The 21619-nt window shown below is 48.1% G+C and overlaps 1 protein-coding gene across 2 annotated transcripts; it reads right to left on the bottom strand.

The window, feature by feature from the left end:
• Nucleotides 1-743: 743 nt before the first annotated feature.
• On the bottom strand, nucleotides 744-17198 carry ZNF202 (zinc finger protein 202). 2 transcript variants are annotated; one of them, XM_049611529.1, is made up of 7 exons: nucleotides 17091-17198; nucleotides 6793-7299; nucleotides 5876-6086; nucleotides 5425-5513; nucleotides 4359-4488; nucleotides 3688-3807; nucleotides 744-3152 (listed from the first exon to the last, which is right to left on the bottom strand). In XM_049611529.1, exons 2-7 carry the CDS (start codon nucleotides 7192-7194, stop codon nucleotides 2158-2160), a joined length of 1947 nt encoding a protein of 648 aa, XP_049467486.1. In that variant the 5' UTR covers nucleotides 7195-7299; nucleotides 17091-17198; the 3' UTR covers nucleotides 744-2157. The 2 variants fall into 2 exon arrangements, with proteins under 2 accessions (XP_049467486.1, XP_049467477.1); XM_049611520.1 differs by having other exon boundaries at nucleotides 6793-17198.
• Nucleotides 17199-21619: the final 4421 nt, after the last annotated feature.

The raw sequence follows: 21619 nt of genomic DNA, 5'->3' as shown, positions 1-21619 counted from the left end.
AGCAGAAATTCAGCATCGGGACATGAAAACTTTGCAGGGGGATTGGCAACGAAAACTATTTGATGTTCCAAAAGACTGGACCAGTCTCTAGAACTCTCCCTCCTGTAGATTCTCTTGACGGCTTCTCAGGTCAATCAGTGAATAAAGCCGCTGTTCTGTTCAAACAAATGTGTTCTGTTGTCTCTAGAATTTTATTAACTCCCATAACTGGTATGAGCTAGGAGAGATTATCTTTGGAGGCTAGGACTTTTCACCCAGGACAAATTGTGCTTCAATGCTCTATGGCTCAGAAATGTCTACACATGATAGGAGTGCCTTCTGCAAACCACAGGCACAGATCTTACCTCAGTATGCACCGACTCCACCTGGGGTTCTGCTAACCACGCCAAGCCTTCTCTAGCCTTATGGAGAACTATTCTGTACTCCCTTATCTCTTTGTATGTATGACATTCAGAACAATCTGGAACCTGAAGCTTTGGAAAGTGAATAAAATGGGAAGTTCCAGAAACCAGGGAACATGGCTGCCAGTGTTACTTTTATTTATTTATTTGTGTGTAGTTCCAGGACAACGGTTGACTGGTATTAAAACCAGACGGGTCAGGTGGAATACCATGACTGACCTAAACGAGAATGGCCTTGTTATGACACCCGTATTCTCTGTACGCACTGGCACATAACGGACTGAGAGACAGCTGAAGAAACCAGGCACAAAAGACAAATCGCCCTTCTCATGCTTTAATCCCATACCCTGTGCTCCGTTTATGGAGGACGCTTATCCGGTCCTTGCCATTCCCACAAGCAGAGCAGGTGAGGTTCCTAATTATTCAGCCTCATCTCTGTGGAACCTTTATCAGGCAACAGAGATCCTACCATTAGGCCATGAGATATGACTATTTAGTTCTTAATCACATAAAAATGAAATCACATAAGAAAAAGCAAACAACGCAAATACATGAAAGCCATTTACTCCTGGCAAATTCTTCAGGGTCCCAGGTGCTGGGGTTCATAATTTTCCCTGATATCAGAGAACCAAGGCAGGGATAGTAGGGGCTGGGTGTCAGAATAGTCTTGATGGCCTTAGCCAACAGCAACAGCTTTAAAAAAAAACTTTTCTCCCCCCATAATTTGGTCTCAGATCTTCTTGTTTTCTTCATGTAAATGAAGTGACCCAGTCAACCATGATTCTAGAATGATTGTAATATCTATGTAAGCTGACAACTGTTCCAAAATCCCTTCACAAACCCACGCAGAGCGGGCAGGACGCGTGGGCCTGTACACGGGTGGGAATGTAAATGATTTCATGATTTCATTACGCTTTACTGAATCCCCCAGCACCCAACTGTTACACCTCACTTGTAGCAGAAGTGCTGGGGGCAAGACCGAGGCTGGTAGAACAGTAGGTAAGGCTGGGCATGAGAATCCTAACAGGAAAACACCCCACAGGGAAAGAGGCTTCTGACCAGGTCCTCCTTTCTAGCAGGGTCTGGCACCTGGCACCGTTTTGGCACTGGGGAAGGGAGCAGCCTGACAAGGTCCACGTGGAACAGCCTCAAGGCTTTCCCCCATCAGACACTCCTCCCCGCTCTCCCCAGGATCGAAGGAAAGTGCATGGTGAAGGAGTGCACCAGTGAGATATTTGAACGGTCATCCCGTGAGCGTGTGGCCAAGCCGTCAGGATGCAAATCTCCTGCCTTGAGTTCCGGGCTGTGTGCTTTTAAGAGTAGAGCCCAGTGAGGACACAATCCCAGAGGCTGGTCCCTTGCCAAACCTAAAGGGTTGTCCCGGGCAACTTCACACTTGAGGCTGTTAAGCAGTCTTTAGGATACGCAACAGCCTATTTTGGGTAAAACAGAATAGCCACGACCTCTTAAGTCTTCTAAATCTCCTACTTCATACCCATGAGGTAGAGGCAAGAGCCTCCAGTCAAGGAGAAGCCTCCACCCGGGTTGTACTTTGGGCAAAAGCTCTCCTCCAGGTGTAGAAGAAGGTTGACAGGTTCTGCCTGGGGGATTTCATTTAGCTGTGGGAAGAGGTGATGGAGGTCTGGGCAAGTCAGGGAGACTCCCTGGAAGAGGTCTCCCCGAGCTGACGAGAGGGCTTCTCCTAGCCCGTCCCCGGGGAAGGGCTGAACGCACATCTCCTCCCACGGGAACCGAGCTAGGAGGTCTTTTCTGAGTGGGTCCTCTGATGCCTGATTAAGTGATAGCCCCTGCTGAAGCTCTTTCCGCAGGTAGAGCACGTGAATGGTTTCTCGCCAGTGTGTGTTCTTTGATGCCGGACGAGGTGGTCCCTCCGACTGAAGCTTTTCCCACATTCGTTGCACCGGCAGGGCCTCACCGAGGCGTGTCCCCTGAGGTGCTTGGCGAACGCGGCGCTGTGGTTGAAGCACCGCCCGCACTCGCTACAGAGGTAGAGCTCCTCTGCCGCGTGCGTCTTCCGGTGCGCCAGGTACCGCCTGTGGTCACTGAAGTCCTCTCCACACTCTCCACACAGGTAGGGTTTGCCCCCAAGGTGGATTCTTTGGTGTGTCGTCAGCACGGATTTCTGGCTGAAGCTCTTGCCACAAATTGTACAGAAGAAGGGTTTTTCCCCCGTGTGTGTCCTCTGATGCCGGACAAGGTCCGAAGTCCAGCGGAAGTGTTTTCCGCAATCGTCACATCTAAAGGGTTTCTCAACGGGAGGAGTTCTCTCAGGCTGGACCAGAGGGGAGGTCTCATCCAAATTCTTCCGGTTTAGGGGAAATTTATAAGCAGTGCCCATTTTGTGAACCTTCTGGTGCCTGGCAAGATGTGAGCTCCGTGTGTAACTTTTCCCACACTCCATACACTTATATGGTTTCTCTCCCGTGTGAGTTCTCAGGTGTCTAACAAGGTGGGAGTTGCAAGTGAAACTTTTTCCACACACAGGGCAGTCGTGGTGTCTCCCTAACAGGGGGCAGATAGGCATGGTTTCCCGAAGATTCGATAAACTATTGACTTGAGAAGTATTTGTACCAAAGCTTCTCTCGTTAGGTCTACTTGGATCATCCTCAAAGACTATTTCCCAGTCTGGAGTCTGGTGGATTTCTGGATCTCCCAAAATAGATCTGTGTATATCCTCCAAACTTACATCTTCTTGCTCAAGGTACTCTTCCTCGTCTTCACTCCTGTCTCCTGTAGAGAGGGTGAGAGGCGAAAAGGGGAAATTACAGAGGTTAACGATGCTTTCTACGCAATGGCGGGGTTTTTAAAGTCTTGGGAAGGCGAGACCGGATAGAGAGAAGCCCACATTTCACACCGTAGAGGCTGGGAAAGAAGGAAATGACCAGTCAGCTGAATTCTGTCATGTGCCAGGCACTTTCTGATAGATTATCTCGTGCTGTCAACAAGCCTTAGTATGGACAAAGATTATTATCCTCGTTTCAGAAACGTGAGGACCGAGAATTTAAGTGACCTGCTTAGTAAATGACGAGAGCTGCAGTTCCAAAGTTCCGTGTGTTTTTTTTTTTTTTATCTTTCACCACGTTGCACGACATATCCCTCACACGAATGATGGGAGGGGAAAGAGGAGGGTGAGGACAGAATCTGGCATTCAGAGGCAGACGGGGGGAATGGCCAACAGGTTGGAAGAACCAATGGGGGGGGGCGCCCCAGAGGGGGAAGGGGACTGCCAGCTCTGCAGGGAGAGATTCCTTTTGTCGTTCCTCACCTGTGTAGGTAAAACTCAGGATTTCTGGCTCTTGAGGCTCTTGAGGCTCTGGGATATCTGGGACCAAAGGCTCTTCCTCTCTAACGTGGGAGATCTCATCTAGTCTGGGGATTGGAAACGCTGCTCAAGAGAGGGAAAGCGGGACATTACGATCGGTTCAGCAATGCCCTGCGCTAAGAGCAGACCTCTTCTGCTGGGTAGACTATAGAACAAGCGTACAGCCTGATCAGTGGGCCACAGCTGGTCTTTTAGCTTGAGCACCTCTCACCAAATCCTGCACATTTCTTGCCCTTCACCTGCAACTCAATAGTCGTACGACTGCTAATGCTCTCTCCTTCCCCGCATTCAAGAAAGCAGATCACCCTTCTACTGCTGGCTTCAAAACTCACACGCTGCCTCAAATAGACTAGAGCTGTCATGTTGTCATTTTATTTTCTTGTTACAAGTTTCCAACCACTTTCTAAGCCTCTTCTCCTCCCTTGAACTTGAAAGATACCATCTTCCTTAGCTAATCCTTCAATCTCATCGGTGGGGGAGGCGTAAGAGAAAAGTGATGCATCCGGTCTAGGGTCTAAGACCCACCCCGTCCCCCCGTACCCTCCTCCTTGTAATTTCCAACAGGGAAAGACTTCTGTGCTCAGAACCCTCTAGAAACACTTGAAATTCCTTACACAAAGAGACCACAATTCCACAGTCTTCCTCCAAGACATATTCTCCATAGAACTCTTTCTGTGTTGGATCCATATCGCTCCACTGGTCTTGGGAGAAGCACACAGCCACGTCCTTGAAAGTTACCAATCCCTGAAATGACACAGGCTTCAGTGAAAACGGGACGCTTCCTGGAGCCTCCTATTTCATTCCTGGGGTGAAGGTTATGCCAGGAGACAAAAGGGACTCTCGCGGGACTCTGGGCTCCCTTTCAGGAAATCCGTGTCACCCTCGGCTGCTGCTCCCCGACTTCCTACTTTTGCATGGGCCCTGCTCTGTGCCCTCCGGTCCCCCTGCTTTCTCTAAGGGCCAGCCTCTGCTCTTCTTCTGGAGCATATTGGTTAAAATACAGGAGAAGTCTTCAAAGTCGTCATTAACTCCCTATTTGAGGCTTTCGTGCCACTTACATTTCTGCAAGAATTCACCTTTTCTAGAAAGCTTTCCCTGACCGACCTTCTCCGGGCACCCCTATCGTTCACACAGTCGACCCAGCACACGCGGGACCCCTTCCTGCAGCTAGGCTACGATCTGCGACCACGGGTGAACGCTACGGCTTCTCTCCAGCCTCACAGCGTGGCCACGGTGACAGCTCCGCACAGGCCACGGCCTGACTGAATGCGGTCCCAGGAAGGGGATTCCACACAAGTTCAGAAATCATTTCTGCAGCACAGTGGCCATTCTGACAAACGACTACCAAGTTTACTCCTGAGAAAACAAAAACAAGCCCTCAGTCAGCAACTCACTCAAGGTGTGCTGGAGTATTCCAAAATAATCGCATTCGGTTAGTCCCTCTCTCTGGGCGGCGGCAAATAAAGAGGCTCTGGAGCCTGACGGGCTGGCCGCGACAATTATGATTTATCTCGTCACATGCAGCTCCTCCCGCCGCAGACACGTCTAGAACCGAGAGCTTAAACTGACAAGGAGGAGAGCGGGAACTGGTGTCCTGCCTGACCTGAGGGTGCTGAGGTGTGAGCTAATGCCTGCTGCTTCTTCAAATTCTGTGTGGCACAGAGGGAAACGAGAGCACACCTGTGAGAGAGCAGTAAGAAAGGCAACCATCTCTGGGTTTCCAGGGCTCCTCTCTTCAGGAAGGTCTGGGCCCTGCGGCACTGGAACCTCTGAGAAGAAAAGGCGGCAGCGATCAGCAATAGGCAGCCCCCCCACCGCCCCCCTCCCAATAACTGGCAGGCAGCTCTCATCATCTCTGGTGGGAATCCAGAAACTGGCCTAAGGGCAGCTCGGGTCATCCCAATGCCGCCACCTGGAACACCACTGGCAGGCCAAGAGAACCACCAAGAATACTGCCATTTCAGCTCGGCTCTGTTTCTGGAGGACTCTAACTAGTACGGTCTCCCCTCAATGCCCCGGATTCTGTGATTTATTCCCACGATGCTCTACCTAGCCTCCTCAGTAGAGGGGAAATAGCGCCCTTCCCGCACTCTGCCCACCACAATGCCCCCTTTCTGCTGAGGCTTCCCACCGCTCTGCTGCAGGGGCTGAAATTCCAGTTCGTGGCACACGCTCGGCTCTTCCGGTGGCCCCAGGTCTGGGCTCTGCACGGTCTCCTCGTGGGACTCCTCAGGAGTTGAGGTCTGCACAGCGTTCTGCAGCTCGTTAGGTGATTCGGGCTCTGCTCCTGGATGCACCGTCTCCTCTGACAGGACTTCCTGCCCATGAACATGGACAGTCACCTGGGAAGGATTCCAATTTCCAGTCAGCATGGAGTCCAGAGGAAAGTCTCAGTTGTCATCAGGGCTTATTTTAGGAGAAGCTGCCAACAGAAAAACTCCCAGAGGGTCCCAGAGGAGGAGGAGACGCTCCAGTCCCGCTGGGGCATGCAAGGGCTGTCGAAGGCTACCCTCACCAGGACAAAGCAGGGACATTTGGACGCTTCAGTTCCCTCAAGCCTGCCCTTGTCACCCAGGGCTCTGAGGTGCCCGTCCTTCCCATCCCCACCTCTCCCACCTGCAGCTTTCTTGCCGTTTGTTTCCCTCTCTTATTGTCCTGGGTAAGAGAGGGGGGCCCTGTGACCGAGCATCTAGGAGAACCTCTGAGGAAGTCACAAAATTGGCCTCCTCAGGAACTGGAGGTTTGACATTCACAGGAAGGAAAACCAAAGCCTTACGATCCTTGGGTGCTGAGGTCTCTAAGGTGGTCCCAAGGCAGGCGTTTCAAAAACCAGAAAGTCACACTCACTCACTCACTCACTCACACAAACACACAAACACACACAGCATACGCACACTCTGCCCCATACAGATGCAGGTGCAACCCACAAGCAGAGCCAATTAATTTTAAAGGGTAAATTATGGGGGCCCTGTATGCCCTGCCCCCAAATCCATCCTTCCAGCAAAAGTCCCCCTCCACATCACACAGATCAGGACTCCCCCTCCTCACCCACCGCCTTGGTCTCCTGGGTTGTTTCTGCAAACCCTCCACCAGCGTCACGGCCTCCTCGCCACTCTCTGGCCGCTGGCCCCGCACCCAGCTCTGTAGTTCTCCGGGCAGGACGGTAAGGAACTGTTCCAGCACAAGCAGCTCTAAGATCTGCTCCTTCGTCCGCCTTTCCGGCCTCAGCCACTGATGACAAAGTTCTCGCAGCCGAATGAGAGCTTCTCGAGGGCTTGCTGCCTCCTGGTAGCGGAAGCGCCGGAAGTTCTGGTGTGAGGTCTCAAGCACAGGGTCATCTCTCTGTAAGACAGACTCTGGCCTACAGGTGAAATCATCTTCCAATTTCACCATCAGGATTCCCTCTTCTTCCCAAAGATCCTGGTCCTCTGGTTCCAAGGCTGTAGCCATTGTTCGGCTCTGGGGGTGGGGAGGGGTCTCACACCATCTAGAGCTCACAGTGTCATTACCCCCCAGTCTCAGCCTGGGCACCTCAAGGAGTTTCTCCCAAGGGACCTGGGGCAGAGAAGGAGAGACAGACAACCATATAAGCATGAGATCACACACAGGGACAACGCTTCTGAGTTCAACCATAACCCTGCACGCACCACACCTCCTCAAACTATTAAATCCCCTGCCCCTCGTCTTCACAGCCATCAGCCCTAAATAGATTTGGTTGAAATAAGACGATCTATGCCTGAAGGTATGTTCTCTTACCCCTTTTCCCAGGCCAGGCTCACACCCCACAGAGAAATAGAAAAAAAGGCATCTCTACTTCATGAAACCCGTGAGCCGGCGAGGACAAAGGACACGGTTAATCACCCGCTGGAACAGGTATACTGCCCACCATCAGTGTTACACACACGTTTACGTTCGCACCAGGATGTATAGTCTGAGAAGAGACACCTCAGCCAGGCTAAAACAGATGGGGAGGCCTTTATGAAGGTTCATTTTGCACGGACTCACTTGGTATTAATGCCGCTGAACAGTGGGGGGACTCTCGGCGACTAGAGGGGCAGACCGCATGAGGCAACAGCGAGGAAAGCCACTTGCCCAGTGGCTGGCACAGAGGCACTCCCAAAAGCAACCTTCCCCTTATCAAGGCGTCTTCATGGAAGACCTCCAGACCCAGGTGTTCAAAACTGAATTTGTCACGCGTGCTCCCAAATCTACCTCTCCTGCCGGGATCCTGTCTCGGCTGCGATCGTCACTTCTTAAGGTAAACACTCAACTTTGTGACCTTTGGACTCCACTCTGACTCTTCCCCATTGCTTACAGCTCATTAAACCAGTTCTCCCTCTTAAGCCTCTTAGATCTATTTCCTCCTCCTCTTTCCCACAGACTGCTTTGGTTTGGGCCCTCCGCTCTCCCCTGGACTCCTGCCAGAACTCCCCAACTGGGATCCCTGCAGTGCTGGACCAGGAGTAAAGTGCAGCGTAATTATGGTGGAGCTTTTTGCAAGACAAGTATCACACCATCACTCTTCTGGATACTTCGATTTAGTCGACTGAGGCAACCGTTATCTTTAGAAACGGCACACGAAGTTCTGATGTGCCTCGCGGCCGAGAAAACATCTAGGGTGTGTAAGGTAAGGAGCGAGGGCCCTGGCGTCAGACTGCCAGGGTTTAAATCCGGGCTCTACCGTTTCCCAGGGGTGAGGCCACCGTTCAGTTCCTACGTTCCTTCTGCCTGTTTCCATTCACGGCTCGGAGGGAAGAATGGCATCCATCCGACAGCGCGACGACGAGGGTTAAACGTATCCCAAGCTGTGAAGGGCTTGGATGAGCGGAGGCACCCCAATGTTAACTATTATCTTTCTAAATTGTAGTCCCAACCGCACTGCTCACATTTGAAAACACTTCTGTCGGGTAGATCAGCTCTACAATCCTTGGCACGGCACGTGAAGCTCTTCACCGCCGGCCCTCAGCTGGTTTTTCAAGCCTCCTATCCTACCCTTTTCTGTGTCTCACGGACTGAAAAGGGTGCACCGCTCATCTCCTGAAAGGGGGGGGGGGGTCTCTTCAGGCCACCATGTCTGCAGGAAGGCTGCTCCCCTGGGGCTGCAGGGGGCGCTCCCCTCCTCCTCATTCCCGTGATTCACACTTTGGGTACTTACCGGTTCTTGTCTGCACTGCTCCAACCGCCTCCGGATTGGTTACCTTCAAGTTAGCACTGACGGGCTCTCAAGAGTGACTGGCACTCTTGACAAACCTGGTCCCGTCCCCTCCCTATTTAAAATCTTTAGTCATTCTTCCTTGCCTTGTAAGTGACAGACTTCTAAGTATTACATATCAGGCTGACTTTCATCTTGTTATTCCTTCTGCCCTCCTCACACAGACACACACTTTGTGCGTGCGTGGGAAGCACCAAAAGCCCTCTGCGCTTTGGCTTGAGAACATGTTCCTCGCGATTCTTTACCCTTCATTGGGTTAAACCGCTTGGGAGACAGCTCATGCTTCGTGCGTTCTGAGAGGTTTCCTTTGATCCCATTCCCCCTACCCTGAAAACAGGTGGAAACCACTGTGCTTCTACAGCAACCTGGGCACAGCTCTAACACGCCGGCGGTGGTATCATACAGCCAGTGTCTGTCCTCCCGATGTCACGCCTTGAAGTCAGGGACTGTTCTCCATCAGTCTCCAACACACGTAACGAAGCGCTCAGTAAGTGCATTTAAAGAAATAAACCTCCACCTGACAAACTTTTCGTCCTACTTTTTGTCAGGAAGAGTCCACCTTCCCCTCCACTTTCTTATTCATCAATCTCGCTAATCCCACCTTCTAAATGCCTTTCAAATTCATCCATCTCCCCTCCGCTGTCACTCCCCTGGTTGAGCCATTCTGAGCCACTGAAAAAAGTATTAACAGGACCTTCTGAACATGACCCTCTCCTACACCACACTGGCACTTAACACGCACTTGTTAAGCAATGAACAACTTGCTTCAAGTTTTACCAGTGTTCCTGGTCCTGCCCCCTCCAGACCACTCTCCACATGCAACCTGAGGGATTCTTCATTTTCTAGTCTTTTTGGGCTTCATTACAAGTCTCAGCGAACAATCCACTGTTAACAGCTGGGTCTAATGTCATGCTGCCCATTAAATGGAGTTTCATTTCAATTACATTACTCATTATCTCAGGCTCAAATAGCTTTTCATTCATTTGTGCTTTTACTTCACGTCCATGATCTTCAAACATCCACTACAGATTTTCATAGCCTGTTCTAGGCAGGCCCATAATTTCTACATCTTTACGTGGTAATTTTCCTACCAATTGAATCTGTCTACCTCATGGTGGTCGGTTCTCTACGGGTCTTGTAGTTTTTTAAAATTCTATGCCCCTCTTCAGTAAGATTATTTTCTTTGGGAGTCCTGAGAGAAGATGGAATTGATGGTCTTTGGCTTAACGAAGGGATCTCTATTATCTTCAGAGTCCAAGAATCCACGCCCAGGGAGGCAGACTAGGAAGCTCTCCTTGTTTCCACGTGGCACTAGCTACAACAGATTGTCTACGGATTCTACCAAGTCCGCATGGAAAGCAGCATTCCTGCTCTCACAGGGCGGTACTCTCCACCAAGAAAAAGGAACGGAACAGCGCCACATAAAACCTGTCTTTAAATGCTCTTCAGAAATCAGGAATTGATGTTTCCATTGCTTGTTTTGGATTTACTTTGGCAGCTTAGAAATCGATGAAGGCAAACGGATCGGCAACAGCGGGATGAAGGAAGAGAAGTCAAGGGGCAAGGGATGGGCAGGAATGGGAGGCAGGCGGTGCTGTGGAAAGATGCGCGTCCCAGCCCCACATGGTCAAGTGACTGGAGCAGCTCTGAGGGCTTCGTGAGATGACACACACAAGAGCCCTCGTAAAGGGGAGAGCCTGCTGCAGGAACTGCTTTCCTAACTCCCAGGATTAACTGAGCTCTGGGAGCTTATGAACTAAAATGTGCTGTGCAAATGTCAAGTGTCCTTATCACAAACAGAAAATGGACACTATTTTATTCTGCAGTTCGTAAGATATGCTACACTGCCCAGTTGGCCTTGCAGTTTATTGCCCTTGCTTTTCTAATACCTTCCCTCAAAGTCTGTCCTTGGAAGGGCTCCGCGACGACCTATAAAAAGCGAACAGGACTATATAGACAGAAGCCAGACCAGGAAGAGCAAAGCTTGGTTCCTGAAGGCTCTGAAACAATGTCTGCAGAAGAGCTTCACAAGCCTAGGGCTGGGCAGGCTCCATGACATAGTCTCTTGAGTACGTTTCTAGGGTATAGGGAGTGGGACTGGGAAGATGTGGAAAAGGAAAGCGCTCTCTCCAATCTTTGGTACAATACCTATGTCCCTTATCTAAATGAGTCACATGCCACTGAAGGCTTTAACTCCATTCTACTGACAACAGAAAACGGTAGGCAATGAAGGGACATCTGGTTCCCTACCTTACAATGTTACTGCTTCAGGAGATCTTTCTGGACCCTAAATGACAAGGCTTGTGGTCATATAGTATCTACTTAATAGAGAAATACTCATTTATCGGCAAATAGTCTTCAGAAGTAGTGATCAGAGAGGTTCAAATGATCGTATTTAGCAGACCCCTATTTCCCCTCCTGTTGCCATTCTTATTTTTTACCCTAATGCTGGCCTATAACCTGGAAAACTGCTTATGTCTGCTCTCTGGGCGGAGCCAGACCATGCCACTGCTCCTATTGTTCTAGAATAGAAATCAACTAATAACATTTGTTAACTGCCCTGTGCTAATGCTGTATTCTTGTTTAAAGCTAAAGATTATCTAGTATGATCCTTCTACTGAAAAGATGATCTTTTATTGCCAATTGTCCTATATACAATTATCCGTGCTTTCCATATAAGGGTTCGAGACTCTGGAGCCCTGGGTTTGGATCCCTCTCCTCACTTACTGGCCATGTGATACTCCCTCAGTCTTGGTCTCAATTTCAAAATGTGGCTAATACTATCTACTTTCCATGGTTGTTTTAAGGAGTAAATGAAGTTACATATAGAATCACTTCAGCACAGAGCCCAGGACAGAGTAAATGTTCAATATATTTTGTTCTCTTTCCTTCAAATTGCTTTAAATCATTTTGTGAAGAAGGCAAGATTTAAACGTTGAACAAGCAAACAGTCCTTTATTTCATAATTCCAAAAAAATTTTTAAATGCACAGGAAAAATCTTGGTCTGTTTACCATTATATCAAAAGTAAGGTGTTACAGGGGCGCCTGGGTGGCTCAGTCGGTTAAGCGTCCGACTTCAGCTTGGCTCATGATCTCATGGTTCGGGGGTTCGAGCCCCGCGTCGGGCTCTGTGCTGACAGCTGAGCCCGGAGCCTGCTTCAGATTGTGTTGTCTCCCTCTCTCTCTGCCCCTTCCCCACTTGCGCTGTCTCTCTCTCCAAAATAAATGAACAAAAAAAAATAAATAAATAAAAAGTAAAGTATTATAAGGAGTCCTTGTTTTGAAAGACTTACAAGCTAAGATTAAATAAGATCCTTGGAACACAGATGGGATGGAAACTCAAAGACAGGTTCTCAGTGCTTCTACTTACCAATGTCACAGTCCTGTCTCCTCCCTGTAACTGGGAGGAGGCAATTTGGGGCAAGCCCAGTTAATACACCTACTAAGTTCCTTGAAAATTTAACCCAGAAGGCCAAAGTAATGAAAGGAACGCATTCATGGACTTTTGGCCTTCTAATGCATCGTGAGCAATATGCTTCAAACCACGTTTAAAAATGATTTCTTTTTAAATATTTTTGCCATTTAGGGGTGCCTGGGTGGCTCAGTTGGCTAAGTGCCCGACTTCGGCTCAGGTCATGATCTCACGGTTTGTGGGTTCGAGCCCCGCATCGGGCTCTGTGCTGACAGCTCAGAGCCTGGAGCCTGCTTCAGATTCTGTGTCTCCCTATCTCTGCCCCTCCCCTGCTTGTGTTCCGTTTCTCTCGCTCTCAAAAATAAACATTAAAAATTTTTAATATTTTTGCCATTTAAATATTTCTTTCCTTCAGCATAATATATCTGAGTAGCAAGGAGAGAAGTGGCTCAAAGCTTACTGCAATGGGTTTCAAAGATACAGCATGAGTCGGAGTGAAGGAGAAGATAGGAAGAAACAAAGCCAAACAAGTCAGTGGCAGTGGGTGGTACAGGGAAACCAGTGGAAGCTAAGATGTGAACATCTTCTGCCCTGAAATTCTACAGACCTTGTGGTTAGTTAGGATCAAGGTATACAGTGGGTAGAAACATGTCATCGAGAGTCGATGGATGTAAACACAAATAATGTAAAATATAGCTATAAATACCATAGCCATTCACTTTATTTTTAATGAAAATGTTTCCTACAGGCCCAGGGGCAGTGTTGGGCCGCTGGCTGCTCTGTCTTTGGAGGTGGGTGATCTGTGTTCCACCTCCTCAAGATGCGTCATCCTGAAAATGGGAATGATTCTCCACCTAAGGGCAGAGAGCTGGGTCATCTTTTGAGAAACCATCGTGCTTCCTGATGGTGACAGAGGGGCTTGGAGAAGAACGAGGATATACGGCTTCTTTATTGAATACGTGGGCCATAGAGTATTAGCCTAAGATGGTGAAAGGGATTTATTGGAGAGTTCAGATGGGCTAAAGGCCAAAAACAGATTTTAAGAGTCCACAATTGAGGAGCTGGCCATCATGACAGTGGTGAGCCTCCACCATGAAGCTAAGCTTTTATATTTAAATTTTTCTTAATGTTTATTTATTTTTGACACAGAGAGAGAGAGAGAGAGAGAGAGACAGGGCATAAGTGGGAGAGGGGTAGAGAGAGAGGGAGACACAGAATTCAAAGCAGGCTCCAGGCTCCAAGCTGTCAGCACAGGGCCAGACGCGGGGCTCGAACTCACGGACTGCAAGATCATGACCTGAGCCGAAGTCAGATGATCAACTGACTGAGCCACCCAGGCACCCCGAGGCTTTTTAACCTTAAGGGTTACCTAGAGGTGGTTAGTGGCTTTAATAATGCAGGTCGATCTATATGCTTCGGTTTAAAACAGAACATCACGAGGGCGCCTGGGTGGCTCAGTCAGTTAAGCATCTGACTCTTGGTTTTGGCTCAGGTCACGATCTCCGTTTTGTGGGTTCAAGCCCCACAGGCTCTGTACTAACAGTGCAGTGCCTGCTTGGGATTCTCTCTCTCTACCCCTCCCCCCGTCTCTGCCTCTCTCAAAAATAAATAAATAAATAAATAAATAAATAAATAAATAAATCTAAAAATCACAAACTAATCTGAAGTGGGAAAAGGGCAGTCATCATACCTGACACCCACCCTGATGAGGGGGGGCAGCCAGGGTTAAACTAGCTGTATCCAATTCATTCCTATAATAAACATGGTCAATGCCCATCACACAGGCAGTGAGAGGAACCATTATTTAATGAAAAATAACAGGATAATATATTTTATAAATAGGGCTTTTGGCCTGAGGAGTAAATATGGGTAATTCAGAACAGTCAATTCAAAAATCATGTATTATGCTTTTAGTTTTGTAACTGATACTGTCAAAAGACCCTTTGCTTTGTATCTAGAGGACTTCCTTCTGGCATTGCCCAAGGCTCCCTTGCTTATGACGAGATGGTGAAAGATGGGACCCACGCCTGCCAGACCAGAGGAACTGGAGGAGTAGCAGGCTTCCACCGCAGATTAAATCAAAGTAGAAGGTCCAAAGTAGAAGGAATCCCAGAATGGCATTCTTGCTGTGGACACAGTTTAGTGTCTTTACCTCCCCGCTGTGAGCCCTGTCCCAGAGGGCAAGGACCTCTTTATTCCTTTTTATATTCCAAGTGCCTAACACTTTGTCAAAGGCTTGGTAGAAAAGGTACTCAATAAACAGCTGCTGAATTTTATTAAGCTATTTCTCTTACTCCAACATGGATACAGATGCACTAAAATTCAGAATCAACGGGTGCCGGGGCTTCTGAGTAATAAACCACTCATAGGGACAGTTACAGGAATTTGGCATTGACATTAATCCCAATCTCCTGGGCGAATCAGGTGGCATAGCCATATACTGCTTTACTATGTGGCACAGGACTAGTGGAGAGAAACCTCTTCAAAGGGAAAAGAGAGTAGGGGATGGGGTTATCCATTCTCCAAGTATCTACTGAGCATCAATGGTGCATCCCACACAACTCAAGGTGCAGGGCAGAGAAAGACGAGCAAAACACTGGCTCTGACCTTAAAGAATTTAATAAGTAGTTAAGGTATAGCAGGACTTCAGCGCACTAGCGACTCACAGCAAAAACCTAAATATGGATACAAGCTATATGGAAGCTCCTAACAAGAGAATTAAGAAAATCAAGGGAAAACTCATCAATATTTCATCTTCCAGTTGGCATAAGATAACTAGCATTTGGAGGGTTTGTTTTTTTTTTTTTTTAAGCTCACATTCTTAATTTTAAAAACGAAAGAACTCAGTGGTTAAGTTATCCACACAAGATCATATTACTAGCTTCTAGTGCAGAAGGTAAACACACAGGTCTTTTGATCGCCCAAACCACTGCACCGCTTATGTGAAGATTGGCCAAGGGCAGCGGTGCTCAGTTTGAGAAACCCAAACCAGCAGCACAAACACCTAAAAACTTGTCCGAACTGTGCAAATTTTCAAGCCCTGGCCCCGCCCTATGATCAGAAACTGTGGGGGCCATCTGTTCAACAGACCCTCCCTTCAGGTGCTTAAGACGCCTGATAGGTTTGAGAGCCGGTACCTAAGGCAAAGGAAGTAAAGCTGAGGTTCAAGCAGAAAGGATCCAACTTTTCCAGTGCTGGCCAAATTTAAAGGAGGGTTTGCAAAAGCCAAAAGAGCCTAGGACTGTTGTTTTCTGCCTGTGCCAAATTAACTGGGAAAAAATGTTGTAAACCTGTAACTTACCTCATCTGTACCGCTTGTAACACCCAAGAGTCCCTCACATCATGTAAACCTTGCTGTGCCCTTGAAATGACTGTCTACTGCAAAATAGTGCTTAAGAGTGCAAAAGGGGTATAGCTGGAGGAGAAAGGGGGGAAAGATGATGAATCCCAGGTATCTGGTCCAAAGAGGAAATATCCCCTTCCTCCCTCTGGCGCTAGAAGAGTCCCAGCAGAAAGTTACCCAAAACAAATGGCCCCAAACCCTAAACCCTAACTGCTTGGCTGACACATACTTCCCACCAACATGCCTCCCAGTGCCTTCCTCACAGCCTTTCTGAAGTGGCTTTCTGGATCAAGGCCCATGGGGCAACTTGGGAGAGAAGGTGGGGGGAGAAGGAGGACTCAACTAGCTTTCTGTGGCTCCTGAGTAAGGCTGCCCTGAGTGTCACCTGCCAAGTGTGGACAGAGAAAGAGTAACAGTTCTAACCCTAACTTCCAAGGGAAAGCCTGGATGTGGCAGTGCTCTCCAGGACCCAGGTGGTCAAAAAACCGCTAAGGTTAGGAGCCTACCCATGACAGACAAGGAAATCAAAGCGCCTGGGACACAAGAATATCTAACGCCCAGAAAAACAAAAATTCGCCTTACACCTGAGAGGGCGGATCCATGGCATACAAACTAACAAACTTTTGGTCAAACCGGACAAGCAGCAGAGGCCTATGTACTCCTGCGGAGGGTAACGGTGGTGTTCAGAAGTGTCAAAATTGGCTGTTAGGGGTTGGGGGCAGGGAAGTTGCAAGTGGAGACAGAAGCTACTAGCTTGAGGGGAAGCTTGGGGTCGGTCACAGTGGGGGCTGAAAAGCCACAAGCCAGACGATGTCCAAGGGTGATAAGATCATGGGTGAGTGTGTGTGTGTGTGTGTGTGTGTGTGTGTATGTGTGTGTGTGGGGGGGGGGGGGGGTTGGTGGTGGAAAGAGATGGGGCTTGCCCGGGCCAGGAGCCTGCCGGGGGGTGCTGTGAGGGGGCCTCTAACAATCTGAAAAGACTGGGTGAGAAAAAGCTACGGGAACTAAAGGGGCCTAGACCACTCCTCCCTCGGTTCCGGGGGGCCAGTTGGCGCGGAAGCAATGGGAGGTACGAACTAACTGCGTTTCTGCAGGCCTCAGGAGGGGGCGGAGGGCGGTGGCTGCACCGAAAGAAGCCCAAAGCGCCATCCGCGTCCCCGGAGGTTCTCGCTCCTGCCACCAGGAGCCCCGGGGACCACTACGCCTCGGCCCCCTCACTATACTGCCGCCGCCCCTTCTCCAGGACAGTGCGATTTCCCCAGACTCGGGGGGGGGGGGGGGGCGGGGTCTCCGACCTCTCCCTCTCTTCCCCGCCCTGCCCAGCCCGGCTCAGCGCGATCGGGCCCGGCCCGGCCCGGCCCAGCCCCTCAGCACTCACGGCTCCGACTGCTCCGGCGGCTCCTCCCCTGCCCCGGCTTCTCCCCCACCCACTCCCGGCCGAAGCAGCGCCGCCGGATCCGAGCCGCGCGGGGCCTGGCGGGTCGGAACACGTGGGGCCTTTGCGCCCGGAACCGGAAGCTGCGCTTGGCCCCGCCTCCTCGCGGCTGGAGCCCTTCTAGGCGCCGGGAGGTTTGGTGTCTCTGTGGGCGCCGCGCAGGAAGAGACCCAGAGAGTCGCGGGGGAAAGCCTGGGGCCGGACCCCTTCCGCCCGCGCGCCCCGCTCCTGCGGCCCGCAGCCCTCGGTTTGCACACACGCAGGCTTTTCTCTGTTTTTGATCTTTGCTTTGATTTTGGCGTCTATGCGTCTACTCGTTTTTCTTGATTGTCCGCGAAGCACGGTTGCTAACAGCAGTTTTGAGTTTGGCTCCTGCGCTGGCCACCATTTGTGGGGCCTCCAGCGAACCCTTCCAACCTCTCCGAAGCTCAGGGTCCATCTAAAATGGGTGTAACCATTCCCTTGCTCCGAGAGCGAAGGGAAATATTGCACGTGAACTCTTTGGAACGCAGCAGAAGCTTGCTGAGAATAGTTGTGGCATCCTGTTCTTTTCTGGTTTCCTTGGACACGTCTTTGTGTTTCTTTAAGACTGACTTCCCCGATCTCCTTTGCTCAGGTTGTCTCTGTCAGTGACGTTTCTGCCTGCATCTATTTTCCTTTTTACTATCTGTCCCTTTAGCCCCCAAGTCACCACTCTCCATGTGCCACGGGAGGACCTTCTCTCTCCCTACTGTGTCTTACACATTGCATTTCATGGGACACGGTGCTGGGATCAGTCTACCGTGTTTGAACCCAAGGTATTCATTACCTGTGGTGGAGGGACAGGAATGTACAATTCATGAAGGCCTACTGTGTGCCACGTGTTTTCAGTCTATATTTCATTTAATATTTTTAAGTATTAATATTCAGGTCATAAATGATACATAAATGTTTTTCTAACCATTTCAAACATTGCAGATAAAGCTAATGACCTTTTACTAATCCTGGCCTCCTCATCTCTCTCACCAAATCTTTATTCTTATGCATTTACATTCCAGACTTTTTTCTGTGCTTTTACATACAATACACATACGTATTCATAGAAATCACATAATATTATTTTGTTCGCATATGCATATATGTGTGGACTCATGTTGGATTCCTCAATTTGCTATTTTCTCCTAGTATTGGGCCTGTTCATAGCACATACAGATATCCTTTATTCCTTCTGCTTTTTGCATAACATCCTTTAGTGTGAATAGCCATTTGCCTATGGATAATATATGTTGTTTATAATTGCTGCTGTCATAAACAATGCCATAATAAACATCTTGGTGCATATATGCAAATGTTACTTGGGGACAGAGAAAAAGTATTGCTGGGTCATAGGTTGTATGTATTCAATTGATACTACCAAATTAACTTCCCAGAGACTATATCAGTTTGTAATCTTAACAGCCATATATAAGAATAGTTTCCCCCTATGTCCATGCCACTGCTTGCTAAACTTGCAAAATGGGTAAGAAGTGATGTCTCATTGTTTTACCTTTCCTTTCCGTGATTAAGAATGAAGATGAACATTCTTTGTACGTTTATTGGTGATTTGTAGTCTTCCTCTGAGTTTGCCTGTTTCGCAGATGGATTTTTTTCTTATCGTTAGATGTTACATATTCTTGATACTAATCATTTAATATATGCTCCAGGCTCTGAGCTGTCAGCACAGAGCCTGACGCGCGGCTCAAACTGTTCAGTCTGGTCCTTCCTTCATCAGTGACTTATTTAGTGAGGAATTACGATTGCAGGGCACTGTGATAGGTGTATGGAATATAATGGGCAACAAAAATGTTGTAATATCTGTCTTCATGGAGCTGACTTTCATGTGGTATGTGTGTTTGGGAGGAAAGAAACAGAGTTTTAAATAACTTACTTATGATTGTGAGACTTTCTACAAAGGAGAGGTACGGCATGTTATGAGAGCTTGTAACTGGAGGTCCTCATCCTGATGGTGGTGCTGGTAGAGAAGCAGTCAGGGGAGGCCTTCTGGAGTAGTAACGTTTGAGCAGAATTCTGAAGGATGAGGGGGCAGGCTGAGATTGGGGATGGGAGTGAGAAGTGGGATGAGCAAGAAAGAATGTTTGGTTTTTTTGTTTTTTTTTCAACGTTTTTTATTTATTTTTTTGGGACAGAGAGAGACAGAGCATGAACGGGGGAGGGTCAGAGAGAGAGGGAGACACAGAATCGGAAACAGGCTCCAGGCTCTGAGCCATCAGCCCAGAGCCCGACGCAGGGCTCGAACTCATGGACCGCGGGATCGTGACCTGGCTGAAGTCGGACGCTTAACCGACTGCGCCACCCAGGCGCCCCAAGAAAGAATGTTTGAAGTAATGGGAAATAGTGTGTATGCAAGGGTCCCGAGGTGGGAAAGAGCTTGGGGAAGAGCTTGGAGAAATTGAAAGAAAGATAGTGTGTCTAGGGCCAGAGAACAATAGAGAAACGTGTAAGATGGACCTAATATTGTGAACAGGGATCAGATCTGATGGACCAAAGGTCATTCACCTTATGTGAAAACCTCACATGCAAACTCTCTGTATTTAATGTAAACTTGGGGCTGAATTGTCCAGCAAGAAAGCCTCCATAGTATATTGTCTCTTATATATTTAGTCTTATGGACTAACGTAAGCATTGCCTGCTATAGTTAATGGGAAGCCACTGAAGGATTTTAATTAAGTGACGTGATTAGATATACATTTTTATAAAATCCTTTCGGCCTCTGATGAGAATGAAGGGGTCCAAGACTGGATGTGGAAAGGTGGATTTACAGAGTTATTATTATAGGTCAAGTGCTTGGACTAAAGCCATAATGTGGAGATGGGGGCATTCGGTTATTATTTCTTTTCTTTTTCTTTTTTTTTTTAAACAATATCTGATGAAGAGTAAAGAACTAATTCTTAGGAAAATGGTTGTTTCTGCACTTGGAAGAGAGAGCCCATTTTCCAAAAATCAAAGAAATGGTAGGAGTAGTTAGAGTGGGCTCATCTGAGAGTGTGCGTAGCTCTACTCTTTGAATTGTTCGGGCCAAGACTAGCTGAATACCAGGTACAGAAATCGGATAGTTCTGGAAGGGTTATGTGTAAATGGGACTTTTATAATTGGAGTCATTTAAACTTGCAAGGAGAATATGTGGTTTAAAGCGGTGGTGAGCCACTTGGTCAGGAACTAGATACTTAGGTAAATACGTGATTATCTCCAATTCTTTGTGTTATTGTACTTCAGCTTTTCTTGTATGGGAGTTTTAAAATTTCGGGGCGCCTGGGTGGCTCAGTCGGTTGGGCGGCCGACTTCGGCTCAGGTCACTATCTCACAATCCGTGAGTTCGAGCCCCGCGTCGGGCTCTGTGCTGACGGCTCGGAGCCTGGAGCCTGCTTCGGATTCTGTGTCCCCCTCTCTCTCTCTGCCCCTCCCCTGTTCATGCTCTGTCTCTCTCTGTCTCAAAAATAAATAAACGTTAAAAAAAATTAAAAAAAAATAAAATTTTACATCTAAGTAGGTTGGTCACTTATGAATGTAATGGAATTATAACAGCCTGATAAAAACATAAATGACGTTAGATGCACTTTAAGAGAGATAGTGGGAAATCTTTCATCTAAGGCACATTGAAAAAAGTGGTCTGTAGCTGGGTAAGCTTTGGAAAGGCATATCTTCCTCGTGGGGGTTTCTACTGCATGTGAAAATCGTTAGAACTGGAAAAGTAAGGCTGAATTTATTACTTGACAGGTAAGGGAGAGCTGTATTGCTCAAAAGTGACTTTGGTCTTTCTGAGTTAAAAGGGAAGGGCTACATTGGGTAAGGAACGGAAGTTTTACCCAGATAAAGCAGGATCGTGAGGCCACCGTTTGATTGGTTAAGGAGAGGATTATAAAGTCTCCTTTTAAAGTGGTCATTGCTCTGGTTTACATCAGTAAACAGTGGGCACAGTTTTTAGTAAAACCGAGATGATCTAACAGTCAGTTTTATATGCATAAGCTTGGGAGTTAGAATTTTTTTTTTCACCATAGTGTTAAAAATTCTGAGAAATTGAGTAGTGAAGGAAACTGCTCAACCTTATCTAACTCTGTATCTCCCCCAGTTTGAATACTTGAGCCCTACTTTTAATAACTAATGTATTATGGAACACATCATGGAAACAACTGCTTAAATTAAGTGTGTACGTTTTCGGGAACAAATGAACTCAAGGGCTCATTGTCAAGGATTTGGCTCAGATGTATGCATGAGGTCAACCTTGTCATTAGAGTTACCAGTAGTAGAAAAATAATTGATACCCAGGGATCTGAGTAAGAGGTTGTTTATGATATTGTTTGGATGAATTCTTGTGTAATTTCTTATTCTGTTGGAGAAAGCTGGGGTATGTATATTTGGGGAAGAGATTTGGGCTCTAGAGCCTTAAGAAACAAGGGACAATGTGAAGGTCAAGTTCTGGCATGTTGTCTTTGCGG

This window comes from Panthera uncia, chromosome D1 (assembly GCF_023721935.1).
Source record: "Panthera uncia isolate 11264 chromosome D1, Puncia_PCG_1.0, whole genome shotgun sequence".
NCBI lineage: Eukaryota > Metazoa > Chordata > Mammalia > Carnivora > Felidae > Panthera > Panthera uncia.
This window is presented reverse-complemented; position numbering and strand designations above follow the sequence as displayed.